Consider the following 14,966-nt stretch of genomic DNA (forward strand, 5'->3'; position numbering starts at 1 on the left):
GCCTCCCAAGTAGCTGGGATTACAGGCGCCTGCCACCACAGCCAGCTAATTTTTGTATTTTTAGTAGAGACAGGGTTTCGCCATGTTGGCCAGGCTGGTCTCAAACTCCTGACCTCAGGTGATCTGTCCGCCTCGGCCTCTCAAAGTGCTGGGATTATAGGTGTAAGCCACTGTGGTTGACCAAAATTCTAAAATTTAAATATAGAGTGTATATAACATATAATGTGTATATATACAGAGAAAGAGAGAATAAAGGCCATTAGGCTTCAATTGGAGTGTTTCTACCACTTGTAAGTGGGGAAATCACATCTGCAAACTGAAAGCGGTCTCCCGCCTCCCAACACTGTAGTGAGGATTAAATGTGAGCAGGAATTCACGAGGGGCTCTTTAAACGTAAGCCTGTAAGCTGTGGTTGTCTGAATCCCTAACTCCCCAAGATGGAGTCTTTCACGACAAAACAACTTGGTTGCTACCTATGGGTTAACGTGAGAGAATAAAGGGTGCCAAAGTTAGAAGATGGACTATGAAAAAGTTTTCTAAAGGTTCTGTAGGGAGACCTGCTGTAATGTGCCCAGGACCAGCCCAGAGTATGACCTTGGTCACATTTGTTTAGTCCCTCCGCACCCCAGCTGCCTCGTCTAACACACTGTGCTCCCCTTTCCCTAAATATGGTGGGTCAGGGAGACAGAAGTGCGCTTCGTAAAGCAAAGAGCTTCTCACAAACATCCTGGTGATGCTTTCCACAAGCCTGCCCATGCTCCCACGGAGTAACCGCTGTATTGGGGGTTGCATAGTGTTCCCCTGACACCTGTGCTAGTACCAGGCGCATAGCCACAGCGCTCAATGCATGTGCCACGCAGACACTCCATGCCTGCATGGACCAGTATGCATGGACCAGAGTGTGGCCCTGGGCCCTTGCATTGCACATGCGCACCTCTATGCACGCAGGCTCCCGCCCCTCCTTAGACGTGGTTGATGCTGCTCTAACCAGTGCCATATCCCAAGCCAGCTGTCCCTCATAAATATACTCCCCCCACTCCCAGGAGTCCTTGAATACTCTCATTCTGTTCTTCCCAGAAGAAAAGGAGACTGCGCCTCCTTCAGTCGCTTTTCATGAGGCCATACACAGGTCCCTCCCATCAACTGAGTAGTTCAAAAGATTGTTTTCTGATCCCGTTTATCCCCCCTACATGCCACCCCATTCTGGTCCCTCTGGGTGCCCCAGCTCAAGCCTCACCCCCTCAGCAGAGGAGCTGATAATCCCTCAGATTGTCTTCAAAGATGAATGAGGGACCAGGCACAGTGGCTCATGTCTGTAATCCCAGCACTTTGGGAGGCCGAGGCAGAAGGATTACCTGAGCCCAGGAGTTCAGGACCAGCCTGGGCAACACAGGGAGACCCCATCTCTACAAAAAACCTTAAAAATTTTGCCGGGCATGGTGGCAAGTGCCTGTAATCCCAGCTACTTGGGAGGCTGAAGTGGGAGGATTACCAGGAGTTCAAGGTTGTAGTGAACTATGATCACCATTGCCCACCAGCGAGACCCTGTCTGTAAAAAAGAAAAATGAATGAGGCTTTGTGGGCCTCCAGTCCTAGGAGTCAGAGCTTGACACAAATGCTCCTCGAGAGTGGGATTCTTCTGGCCGCAGTCTGCAGGAGAGGGAGGGGGTTTTCTTTCTTTCTGCTGGAGATTTTCCGCAAAGGGTTCCAACCCTCACTCAAAGCCACCGGGGCAGATCCTTGCCTCCCTCCTCCCAGCCTCCTCATCCCTGGTCCGCATAAGCTCACAGTAGCCAGGAGAGCTGCACAGGGGCCCCACAGTCACCCAGGGTCGCACAGGCAGGCAAGACGCTTCTCTTTCATGGGTCCACACCTTGGCCAGCTTATCCTGCTACCCCCACACCCCAATCTGCCTTTCCAAAAAGGAAGGCACCGTTCTTCAAGCCCCTCTCCCTTCTCCGACACAGGTCTCTGAATGCTAACAAGAAACTCCCAGCCGCCTCTCTTTAGGGATCTGTGAGCCTAGGACTCCCTCTTCTGGTGAAGTGTGAGGAGGTGACAGCTGCCCAGAGGGGAGGGCTGGCCTCTGAAGCTGGGATGTGTGAGGCATGAAGTGTCCCCAGGTCCCTGGCTTCCTTCAGCCTCCTCAGCTTATGAGTCCTTGGCCTGTACAGACTCCTTAGTGATCCTTCTTCTTTTCTTCCTGAGCAAATAATCAGGAAGCAGCACTGCCTCCTCTCAGACTCAATGACTTCACCCTGTTAGTGGGCCACTGTATTCATCCATTCTCACACTGCTATAAAGAACTAACTGCAGCTGGGTAATTTATTTAAAAAGAGGTTTAATTGACTCACAATTCCACACGGCTGGAGAGGCCTCAGGAAACTTACAATCATGACAGAAGGCAGAAGAGAAGCAAGTATCTTCTTTACAAGGCAGCAGGAAAGAGAGAGAGCCCAAGGAAACGCCGAACACTTATAAAACAATCAGACCTCGCGAGACTCACTCACTATCGTGAGAACAGCATGGGGGAAACCGCCCCCATGAGCCAGTCACTTCCCACTGGATCCCTCCCTCAACATGTGGGGATTACAATTCCAGATGAGATTTGGGTGGGGACACAGAGCCAAACCATATCAGGCTAGAAGGCCTCAAAAATCTAGGAAACCCTCTACCTAAGTGAGAGCCAGCAGGGGGATCCCAGGAGCACCATGATGAATGGTTTATGTGTTAGTCAACTAAGAACCTTCTTGTTCTCCCCTCTCCACCTCTGCTTTCCCAGGGTCCCCACCTCCATCTCCCTGCAGACGTTCCAGCTGCAACACCCCAAGCCCAAGGAGGGAAGGAACCTTGCCTTTGAATGAAGTTCCAAGTTTTGCTTATTTTACTAACATTTGAACTGCATACAGAGCTAAATGGAGACTGTTCTTGTCACTGATAGTACTTGGAGGACCTGTATTACCCAAAAGTGACCAGAAAAGTTATGGGACCTTCTCAGAGTTTTCATCCAGGGTTAGGAAAAGAAATAACTTGCAGCATAGGTTTAAAGGAAGCATTGTGGGGAAAAAACAAAGTTTTGTTTTTTTTTTTCTTACACCATATTAGGTTCTGAGCAGGCAACACAGTTATATCCATATCATCTCATTCCATAGGTTCCCAAGTATCCCTGTGAAGAAGATCAAATTGTTACTCCCAGTTCGCAGATGAGGAAATCAAGGAGCTATTCCAAGTTTTAAAGGGGTGGGGTGGGACTCCCACAGCCCACAGCCCTGCACTCCCCCAGCAGGGACTAGATCCAATGCCCCCAACTTGCTCCCCAAGCAATGATAGCACCTCCATGAGGGAGTCAGCTTTACTCCCAGGACCTCACTTGGTGTTTGAAACCTACCTGGTGTTCAGCCTGAATGAATGAAAAGCACCCAACTGGTCTAGTGCATTGCTACATTATTTACCAAATATTGGCCAAATAGAAACTAACTGGTCACTCCTGTCTCCTCTTGCCCCACCTCTTGCATTATGTTATGTTATGCGTTATGTTATGTTGTTATGTTATGTTATGTTATGTTATGTTATGTTATGGTAACCCATTCCCCCCAAGACTGTGTAATAATTCCACTGTGGGAGAGACCAAGTGTCCACCAATATCCACTCTCCCCATCTTCCTTCCTAGTATTTGAACCTCTAGAAGTTTAGCTACTCACAAACTGTTCTAACTGAAGACTACGTTTCCCAGACTCCCTTGCAGCTAGGCAATGGTCATGTGACCAAAGGCCAATCAATGGGTTGTGAATGGAAATTCACACGCTACTTCGTGGTTATGAACTTAAGATGAAGCCACCTTCCCACCATTGCCTCTTTTTCAGTTATCCCCCTGCGTATTGGCATGGGTGTAGGGGTGGTGAACCAGCTTCAATCACTACCTCAAGGCAGTGGTTCTCAAGCTCACCTGGACATAGAAACCACCTGGGAAAGGCTCTTTAAAAAATCCCAGTGCCACAGCTCTGTGCATGTGGCCTGGACAGCAGGATCTTTCAAGTTTTCCCAGGGGATTCTAATGTCCAGACAAGATGAAGAATCATCATACTTGTGACCAGGGGATGGGTGGAGTAACAAGATAAAAAAATATATTGGTCCTTGGATTTTTTTTTTTCTCCTCCCTGGTCTCCATTCACTCACAGCCCATGACCTGGACGGCCCTACTGCCTTTAGGTAACCCTGTGTTACAGACAGAAACTCTTTCATGTTAGAACCCACTTCCTCCATTCTGAGGTCTATTTATTACTGAACTTTAGCCTGGACTTTGTTTAATCCAACCATTGGATTCTGGAGTCTTCTGTCATTGATGCTGTATCCATGTGGATCTTAGTTTCCATGTGGGCTTAGTTTCTCTTTAGGACCCTGAGGGCTTAGGAGAGGAACCCTTAAACATTGATATCCAAACCTGGGGTTGAGATTCTCCTTATTTCTTGACATTGGCTGGTAGTAAACTAAGGGTATGGATTGCTTTGCCTTTTATCTCATTTTAGAGCAGTATTGCAAATAAAGGCATCAGATTAACAGCTCACCCACCCTTCCAAGAAAGGACCAGACTCTTTCACTTACATTCTGGCAGAAAATTTTTATTAGCCCTTTGTGAGTGACTCTTGTGAGCCCCATGGAATAGATTCAGTAAAATCTAAAATGAGCAATGGTCTTTAAATATTGAAACATCTGTGTTTTCCCTACAGGAATTAGCAAATTTAGGTTTCAGCCACGCACCTACCCAACATTCATTTGTAGAAATGTGCAGAGACGAGTCAGCAACCCCAGTATTTATGGGCTGAATAAGTTGTCAGAGGTTAAAAGCAAGTCAGGGGCTCTTATCTACTAATTGAATTCTGAGGAAGTTGAGGGCTAAAGGGGAGGGATATAATGAGTGGTCTGGCAAACAACTTGATTTTTTTCTCCTGTGAGGACTTCGCATTCAACTTTTAAGAGCTGTTTTATTCACCACGTAGCCCTTAATCTCAATCCACTGTCCAATCTAATCATGATCCCAGCAGTGCCCTTTGGGGTAATACTTCAGAGCATGGGCAGAAACCAGGGACAAGTATATAGACTAATCTCTAGTGCAGGGTTTCTCAACAGTGCCACCACTGATGTTTTGAGCTGATAATCTTTTGTTGTGGGGGCTTCTGTGCATTGTAGGAAACTGAGCAGCATCTCTGGCCTTTACCTACTAGACGCCAGTAGCAACCCCCACCCGCTGGCACAGTCTTGACAACCAAAAATGTCTCCAAACACTGCCCAGTGTTCCCTGGCAGGCAAAATTGACCTGGTTGAGAAACATTGTCCCAGATTAATTCCATGAGACAAGGAGTCCTACTCACAGCAACATCCCCAGCACCTATCATAGTGTCTGGCACGTAGTAGGGACTCAATAAACACTTGTTGAGTGAGTAACTAGGAGAGGAGGTGGGAGGAGCACACCAAAGCCCAAAGCTCTAGAATTTCCCACTGGCCTAGTGCAGCAGAAGTGAAAATGAGCACTCAGAGCTCCTACTGCAGGGAGCATGTGGGCTGATGGGTGAGCTGCTGCAGCTCAGGATCCACCAACATGTCCATGCCAAGGCCAGGCTTCCCACGGGATCTCCCAACCCATGACCATGCAGTGTGGGGGTACGAATGCAGGGCCATTGCCAGAGATGCAGGCCCTCTCCAGCAATGACTTTGGCTCAAGGACACCCCAGCAGCCTGGTGAAAACTTTCTTGGAATGCACTGCCATCTAAGATTCTGCCTGCCCAGAGGTCAGACTTGCAGCACAGTCTGGACTGCCCCCTGCCCTGACCCCCCCCCCCCCCAACACCCAACTTGAACTTTCTCCAGATCCGGCCCCTCCTCTATCTACCACAGGTGTTTTCCCCAACAAATCTCTTGTCCACAGAATCTCACCTTGGTGTCTGCTTCTTGGAGGACCTGAGACAACACACCTGGCGTTTTAGGAGTGTACCTGCTCCCAGCCCTCTCTCCATTCCTGTGACATACCATGCCCTGGGGCACCCCCTGGGGAGCTCTGCTAATGAGAAAAGCATTGTGCACAAACCATTTAGACAAGGAGAGAGCTCTTGGAAGCGACTCAATGTCCCTTTGTCCAGAAGATTGAAGAAGACGTGAGTTTAACTCATAAATAATAGCTCATAAATTACTAACAAAACCAGGCACACACTAACATTCCAAGAAACTTAAAGTTAACCTTTTATTGTTTTTAAGGCAGCAGGGAAAGTCTTCTGGTCTACATGCCTTTCTTCTGCCCAAGGGAGGGAGGGTCAGGAGGAGAAGGAGTTGGCCCCTGGTAACCAGCCAGAGCATTCTTTGCCACAATCTACCCCATCTTGTCTCCCCAACCCTCAAATGTCACCCAAATGCACTTTGGTTCTCGAGTGAGTGTGTCCTGTGGCCCATCCCATGGCATCTGTCAGAGCATCTTCCTGGTCCAGAGCCCCCAGCTCTGCCTGCCTTTCCCTCACAGGCTCTCCCAGGGGCAGATGACCTCCTTTTCTGTGGCCCGGTCACCCGACTCTCCTGTTCCAGCGTCCTCTGAGTCCATCAAGCAGGTCCCGCTCCCCGTGGGCACATCCATTTTGATCTGGAAAAAGCTTCAGGTGCGAGAGGAAAGTCAGTAATGTAGGGGCAGGGGCAGGAGGGACAGCACATCCCCAAATTATCCTGACATCTTTGAAGATGAACATACCAGGTGCATTTGCCAAACACTGATGGGGCAGGTATAGCTCAGGGGTAGAGCATTTGACTACAAAGGTTGTGTGTATAGTGATTGGCTCAGTGGAATCTTTTTGTTGGGGAGTCATATTTTCATGTCGAATGAAAGATAATTCTGACGGTGCTTTATTTTCATTTTTGAGGTGCTTGAATCTTTATGGTTTTGAAGGATTCAGGAGGTCCCTGTAGGGCATACCAGGACTTCAGTCATCAACCCCTTTAAACTGCCTTCATGTATGCTGGGGACTGTGGCTCATGCCCGTAATCCTAGCACTTAGAGAGGCCGAGGCAGGTGGATCCCCTGAGGTCAGGAGTTTGAGACCAGCCTGGCCAAAATGGTGAAACCCCGTCTCTACTACAAATACAAAAAAAATTAGCTGGGCATGGTGGCATGTGCCTGTGATTCCAGCTACCTGGGAGGCTGAGGCAGGAGAATTGCTGGAACCTGGGAGACGGAGGGGCTGCAGTGAGCCGAGATTGCACCACTGCACTCCAGCTTGGGCGACAGAGCAAATCTCCAACTCAAAAAAAAAAAAAAAGAAAAAAACAACCAAACACAAGATCGCCTTCTGAGGTAGTAGTAGTGGCCCTTGAGAAGACAGCCTTTTAAAAGTCCCAAGCCCATGTATGAGGCATAGCAGCGGCCCCAAAGCTGGAATGTTCCCTCTGCAGGGCCAGTTGGGAAAAATCAATAGACACACTCACACCGGATTCTGACTCCCCTCCTAAGGCTGCCGGAGTCTCCTGCTCCTCCCTCTCCCCCTGAGCGACACAGGCAGGAGGGATAGCAACCTCTGCCTGGCTGTCCCCATGCACACCGCACAACAGAGGCCACGTTCCTTGGGTATCCATGGCAACCTAAGACCTCTGCATGGCGCTTTCTTCTCCAAGCCCAGGCAGGGCCAAACACATGTTGATTGGTGCAGGGGTGCCCCTGACTGTCTCCCCCAAAACTCAGTAAGAGTGGGAGCTGATTCTCTGTGTTCATCGCTTGCAAGTTTTCTTTCTGCTCTGATCCAGGCATTATGGAGCACTCCTCAGAGCCTTCGTTCTGCACCCCCTGGGCCGTCTCAGGGAACTTGGGATTCTCAGAGATCAGACTTGCAAGACCACCCAAAATGAAGTTGAGAGGGGCCACCCGTCAGGCAAAGGCTAGGAACTTTCATTTTCACAGAAATGACTGCCAGACAAGGCTCCCTGAAAGTCCCTCTAAGAGACTGTGCCAATGGATGGAGAGGAAGGTGGGAAGGTTTCCTAAAGGGTGGGGGGAAGGGCAGCAAGGGCACTTATGGTGAGGGAGGGGGCTGGAGCACCCGGAAGCATGCCCAGGGCATCCCGCCACCTGCAGCTCCCACTGCTGCCATCAGTCTTTCCTGCTCTCTACAGATGCAGTGGATTCCTTAAACTAATGACGGTCTTGGGATGGGATAAGGTGAGTGGAAGAATATATAAGGAGAAAAAAGATTTGGAAAAATGGAAAAGATTTGGAAGATGAAAAAGAAGGACACCTGTTCTTTCTCCTCCTCAGGAAGGGAGTGGAGGACAAAACTGAGTTTCTGAAGACCTTCCAGTGGCCAAGGGATCTGAGTGGGCTGCCTGGGGTACCTGTTCTCCCCCACCCCAGTCCCCGGCCCAAAGCATGCACGTTCACATGCAGAGGCCTGCACACCCACAGCCACCCGTGTGTATGGCACGTCCCTTCTGGTTCTTACTTTGCTACTCTCTTGGATTTCAGTCGTGGCAGCTGCTGGCCCACGTCCCCCAGGGGCTGCACCCTCCCGTGGGACACAGCAGGGCACTTGGGTGAGAGCCTGGCAAAGACAGGTGAGGCCAGACAGCCTCGTCTCAGAAACCTGCTGAAGGACAGAGCCATGCGGGCCTTAGGAGGGGCCCTGGGCCGGCTGCGAGGCCAGGAGGTGTCGAGGGAGGCCTCGCTGCTCTCAGTGACGGAGGGCCCACGGGGGGCCATGGACCCACTGCACTCCCCTTTCTGCTCCAAGCCCGATGAGCTCTCCAAGGCCACTCTGATGGGTGAGGGGCAGATGGTGCTGCTGGGTCGCCGAATGAAGCGGCTGGGCGAGGCGAAAGGCTTCCTGGGGGAGCGGCAGGAGGAGGAGAAGGGGCTAGAAGGAGACGGGGGCACACAGGTCCCGGTGTACACAGTCAGATGGGGGCTGGGAGCCATGTGCTGGCCCGGCTGTAGAGGAGGAAAGGAGAGAGCTCAGTGAAGAGTTGCATGGCCCTGGCCAGCAACTGCGCTGTCCTCTGTTAACTTAGTCCCCTTCCGGAGACAAGAGTGCAGGCCTGATATGGCTGCCTCTTGGAGAGCTGGGAACGGTGCCCAAAGCTACCTATGACAGTGGCACAGCTACGCAGAGGCCTCCTGTCCAGGGACCTGCCTGTCGCCCTGCTCTGGTCACAGTCCCAGGGCTAAGCAGTTGCATCCTGGGACACAAACTGACCTTCTTCCAGGCCAAGGATGCTGGAGTGTGGCCAGGCTGCACTCCCAATCACCCCTCAACTCCCCCCACCCCCCAATGCGTAGTACCTGCCACAGCCCATGCCCTGCCTTCTCCATCCTCGGGCCCCAACCTTAGGTCTGGAGGCGTTTTAAACACTTTTAGCGGATAAGTGGAGGTGACAGAAGGAGTCCCAGCTCATGCCTTCCTGACTGCTCCAGGCCTGAGGCCACTCCATGCACTGAGCCCTGCCCAGTGTCCACAGTGACAACCCTTTTGGGGTGGTCTAGGCCCAGCACCTTCCCAGACCTCCCCTCAGGTAGAGCCGGGGTGGCCAGGAAGAAAGGTTGAATGTGGAACCAGGCCAGGCCAGGGAGAAGGAGACAGGAATACATGGCAAGGAGGTGTTCAGTGGAGAAAGGGGAAGGATCTCAACCTTCCTGGGCCACCATGGCCCCAGCCCCTAGAGCATAGGGCAAGAGGAGTAAATCTGGCATTTACAGCCCAAAATTGCCTGAAAGCAGACAAAAGGAAATTAAAATCAGAATTTTCAGGGAGCCTCTCTGCTATCACCCCTTTGCCCGCGGCAGAACAGACTGGCCCATGGGCCTGGGTTTGCTGGATTCCCTTCTAAAGGCCTGCTGTGGTCCAAGTCACATCAAAGCCTGGCATGAGGCCCGGCACGGTGGCTCGCCCATGTAATCGCAGCACTTTGGGAGGCTGAGGCGGGAGGATCACCTGAGGTCAGGAGTTCAAGACCAGCCTGGCCATCATGAAGAAACCCTGTCTCTACCAAAAATACAAAAAAAAAAATTAGCTGGATGTGGTGGTGGGTGCCTGTAATCCCAGCTACTCAGGAGGCTGAGGCAGGAGGATCACTTGGAGCCCGGGAGGCATAGGTTGCAGTAAGCCGAGATCACGTCACTGCCCTCCAGCCTGGGTGACAGAGCAAGACTCAGTCTGGGGAGAAAAAAAAAAAAAAGTCCGGCATGAACAAGCTGGGGATGCTCTGGCCCTGGGAGAAGGAGGTGAGGGGCTCCAGGACAGTCAGAGCAAAGATGGCCTAACACACAGCACAGCCACATAGTTGCCCTGCTCAGTGAGAGCTGCCTGACCCCGGGGTCTGGGCACTGCCCTGGGCTGAAGGAGGCAGCCCCTGTCCTTGAGCAGGCGGCTGCTGCAGAGGGTGGCCTGGCTTTCAGATCACCTGCTGGGCAGGTCCCAGCCTGAACAGGGAAGGGCAGGCACACCCAAGAACAGCTTTCGGGGGAAAAGAAAGGCCAGGGGTCACCGAGGGCAGGGCCGGGAGGGCATGGAGAGCTTGTTTCATTCCCTCCCACCAGCTCCCTGAAGTTCAAACAAGATTCTGTTCCCAAACAGCAGCTCAGAGCCCATCATTCTGCCTCACTGCCCAGAATCCCACAGGGCGGCAGAGCAGAGGCAGGCTCAGGCCCAGGGCCATGGCGTTATTATAGTAATAACAATCACATTAATTCACAGTGAGAACACAGCAAATGTGAGGCCCCGAGCTGAGCACTTTACTCAATAATCATGAATTATTGCGTTTGCAATAGTTACTGCAATTGCAATTGCAAATCCACTATTGTGGATTATTGCATACTCCACAGGGCCACCCAGTGAGGCAACTGTTATTGTCCCCATTTTACAGATGAGGGCACTAAGAGAAGTCCAACCATCCCTGCAGGGACACTCCGCTGGGAACAGCAGGGTCAGACTTTGAAACCCAACTGGCTGACTTGGAGTCGGTGCAGTCACCACTGGCAGGATGCCTCCGTGTGGTCTGCAGATCAGTCACATCAAAATCACTCAGGGTGCTTGGTACAAAGGCAGAACCTGGCCCCACCACAGCCCTACTGAAAGAGAATATCGGGGGGAACAACTGAGGGAAAGCATTTCTAGCTGACATCTGAGATTATTCTGCCCTGTAAGCTTAAGGGACTCTGCACTAAGCTTCTAACCCCTTCCCTTTTATAGGGAGGTGCAACTGTACTTAGGACACATTCTGCAGAGAATACACAGCAGGGAAAGCTGGGCCTTGATTAGGGACTTGGGAGACAATTGTTAGGTGGAAAAGTGTGGCTCTTAGATCTGTCAAGTATCTACTACCTGCTAGGTACTTGGCTTATCTGTAACCACCCCATTTTAGAGAACAGAACATTGAGGCCCACAGGGGTTCCTTACCGTTTCCCAGCTCTCATGACTAGTCAGTGACTGTGGCATGTAGAATCACAGTGACTGTGGCATGTAGGATTCCCACCCCTGTCCTTGATTGTGCAGGTGAACCATCGATGTGATGGGGCAGTCACTCCCAGTCAGGCTGTGTGATAAGGCATAGCTGACTTTTAAAAAGGGGGAGTGTCTGGGTGAGCTCCAGCTGTCACAGGAGCCCTTTCCATCTGAGTCTAGAGGCCAGAGGCAGAAGGCGGAGAGATTGGAAGCTTGGCAAGGATTCAGTTGTGGAGAAGGTCTCCGTGGCTGGCGTTGAAGATGGAGGGGGAGCTGGTTAAGGAAGGCAGGTGGCCCCCAGCTGCTGAGAGCAGCTCCCAGCTGACGGCCAGCAAGAAGACAGGGACCTGAGTCTTAAATGAGGCACTGAATCCTGCCAGCAACCCAAGTGAGCTTGGAGGCAGATTCTTCTCAGGAGCATCCAGATAAGAACCCCGTCAGCCTGGCTGACACCTTGAGTGTGAGACCCTGAGCCGAGAGCCCAGCTGTGCTGTCTAAGATTTGTGTCCTCCACAAAATGTATATGTTGAAGTCCTTCCCCTTGCAGGTGATGGTATTAGGAAGCGGGGTCTCTGGGAAATGATTCGTCATGAGGGCAGAGCCCTTGTGAAGAGGATCAGTACCCTTACAAAACAGGCCCCAGGGCACTAGCTTGACCCTTCCACCATGGGAAGACACGGCAAAGAGACCATCTATGAACCACAAAGTGCGACTCCACCAGACCCCGAACCTCTCAGGGCCTCCTTTGTGGACACCCCAGCCTTCAGAACCGTGGGAAGTGTTTGTTGCTGGTAAATTCCCCAGTTTATGGAATTTCCTTACAGCCCCTTGAACAAGACATCAGCCAAATGTCTCCTGGAAAACTGAGCTCATACCTGGCTGGTGCTTGTGGTCATTGCTATGCAGCAATAGAAAACCGAAGCAGTGACTAAATGAGAACCTGAGGTCAGCTCTGTGTGACTCAAAGGGCCTTGCTTTCCTTACTGATTCATATTGCCATAGAAAAATACCAAATCTAGGAACTCAGCTTTGTCAAGAGAGATACAGAATTAACCTCCATTCCACTTCCTCAGAATTTGTGATAAACTTCTATCATCCTGCTATACAGATAAGACAACTGAGGCTCATGGATATGATGCAACTTGACAAAAATCATAATTAGTGACCAGACCAGCCTCTCCATATGCCCTCCCCCAACTCTGTGCCCTCCTCCCACCCTCCTACCTCTCTCTGTCCTTCTCTGGCTCCACTCCTCCCCTAGCACCTTCTCTTTGCTGGGATGAATGACGGACAGGTGAGGAAGATGGCCACTTACCTGGCCTGAGATGGTCCTTTCTTCTGGGCAAATGACCATTAGCCTTATTGATCCTGGACAATCTAAGCAGATGTCTTTTCCATCCGCTCCCACAATTCCCTACCTTGGTCCCTCCCATGGAGACCGGCGGCTCTGCTTGGAGACCTAGCCCCTCCAGCCCATGCCCCACCTACCATTGGTGTGAGGCAGCAAAGCAGTGGCATGCATGACACATGGCAAAGAAATGTGACACCACAGAGATGCAGTGAAGGAGAGCTTGGCATTCTTTTGTTTCATGCTGCTGTTTTATTGTGCAAGAGAACCAAGAGAAGGGAGTAAAGGAGCATGAAATGAAACAGGAGAACACAATCATAGGCATTTTAATGAATGGCAAAGCAGGTAGTGCACAGAGATGCAATTCATTTTCTATCCTTAGAAAGTGGTTGAGAATTTGAAGGAGACCTTGGGGCCACCTGAACTCCCACTTCCTGGGAGCAGGAAGGTGAGCAGAGGGCCACATTTAAGTGCAGCATGCAGTGTGCAAAGTCCCCTCTTCCAGTGCCTTCCCACTCTCCCCTTCCCCACCATCCCCAAGCAAATGTGCAAAGTTAGCCCCATGGGGAAAAGTCTGCCATGGGTGAACACATGGCATGACCCCATACTGGTCATCCCATTTGACACAGTCTAGCACAAGACCTTCTCAGTTAGCAATCACCCTTACTTCAGCCATGAAACTCCAGACTACAGGACTGACCAGTCACTACACTGTTGCTGGTCAGTCCTCTCCTAGAAGCTGCAGACAGAGGACATGACATCAACTTCTCGCCCTTCTCCCCTCAAATATATCCTAATGTTCCCTGGAGAGCTGGAGGACTGCACTGCAAAATTCTCAAAGAACAGAGAAGATAGATGGTTTGAGATTATAACGTTTTAAATATCTCTCAAGAAATGCCTTAAATAAAGAATAATGAGTTACTATATTGGACAACACCAACAGCTGGAAGAAAGCACAAGCTTACTCTAAGACTAGGTGATGGTGATGATGATGGTGTATTAATGGTGATGGTGATGGTGAGGATGGCAGTGATGATAATAATAATGATATGGTGTTGATGGTGGTGATGATGATGATGGTATGATGGTGATGATGAATGATGATGGTGATGGTGGTAACGGTGGTGATGGTGATGGTGACAATGGTGATAGTAATGGTGATGAAGGTGGTGACGATGATGATGGTGGTGATGATGATGGTGGTGATGATGATGATAGCAGCTAGTGTTCACTGAGTGCTTATAATAGGCCAGGCATGGTCCTAGGTCTTTACTCATATTTTGTCCCTGGCCCTGACATTTTTACTTAATATTCACAATGAAATCAGTCTTTTCGCTAAAAGTCAAGTTGGAAAATGGAATTCTATAAAGGAAATCCTTGTACTTACAGAATAACTTATATCCTAGCACAAGCTATACACCCCGTGGATACAGGGACTTGTTAAGTTGTTTAAAATATAACATTAAGAAATTAAAATATGTCTAATGCATAATAGAGATTTTCATAATGATTTAAATATATTATTAATATTGTCCAAATAAATGTTTTTTTTAATGCTATTTGGGATTTCAACGGGCCCTGTGGGACACAAAGCTTAAATGTTAGCAAGAGAAGTTGCCACCTGCTGGAATAATAGCAGCAGCCACAGATGCTCTTGCAAGCCCTCAGAACCTTCAGTCCCTTCATTACCAAACATGAGAATTGCCTGGTGGACTCCAGGATTGGGGAGCAGAGCACTGGCATATACTGAAGTTGGGGAGAGGCAGGTGTAAGAGTGGAAAAGAGCTGATACCTGGAGTTGAGATCATGGCGAAGTCACACAAATGCACACAGCCCTGAGTCCCTAGGAGCTGCATAGAGCTTTCCAGGATGGACGGTCCTGGTTGGCCGTTGGTCCTGATCACCAGTGAATTGCCCTGCCCACAGCCCCTCTGCTTTAGCTTCTGCTGATCTCCCCAAGTCTCCACCGCCCTCATCAGGCTAGCAGTCCTTGCCAACCACTCCCAAAACATTAGGTGGCTTCCTTATAATATCACACCATTTGGTTTAATTGTCTTTTCTGTTGAACAGCAAATGCCCCAAGGGTGTCTCTCTTGCTCACTGGTGATCCCCAGCACCTAGCAGGATGCTGGGCACGTAACAGGTGCTGAATGTC

General features: G+C 50.3%; 1 protein-coding gene across 4 annotated transcripts in view; it reads right to left on the reverse strand.

The window, feature by feature from the left end:
- Positions 1 to 6,211: 6,211 nt before the first annotated feature.
- The window catches only part of RGS9 (regulator of G protein signaling 9), a 94,553-nt gene continuing 85,798 nt past the window's right edge, over positions 6,212 to 14,966 (reverse strand). For all 4 annotated transcript variants that reach the window (XM_008012065.3, XM_008012064.3, XM_008012063.3 and 1 more), the window contains exons 18-19: positions 8,470 to 8,954; positions 6,212 to 6,636 (exon numbers count right to left, since the gene is read on the reverse strand). In XM_008012065.3, coding sequence (XP_008010256.1) covers positions 6,504 to 6,636; positions 8,470 to 8,954 — 618 coding nt within the window. In that variant the 3' untranslated portion in view covers positions 6,212 to 6,503. The remainder of the gene's footprint in view (positions 6,637 to 8,469; positions 8,955 to 14,966) is intronic.

Source organism: Chlorocebus sabaeus, chromosome 16, assembly GCF_047675955.1.
Source record: "Chlorocebus sabaeus isolate Y175 chromosome 16, mChlSab1.0.hap1, whole genome shotgun sequence".
In the NCBI taxonomy this organism is placed as follows: Eukaryota; Metazoa; Chordata; class Mammalia; order Primates; family Cercopithecidae; genus Chlorocebus; species Chlorocebus sabaeus.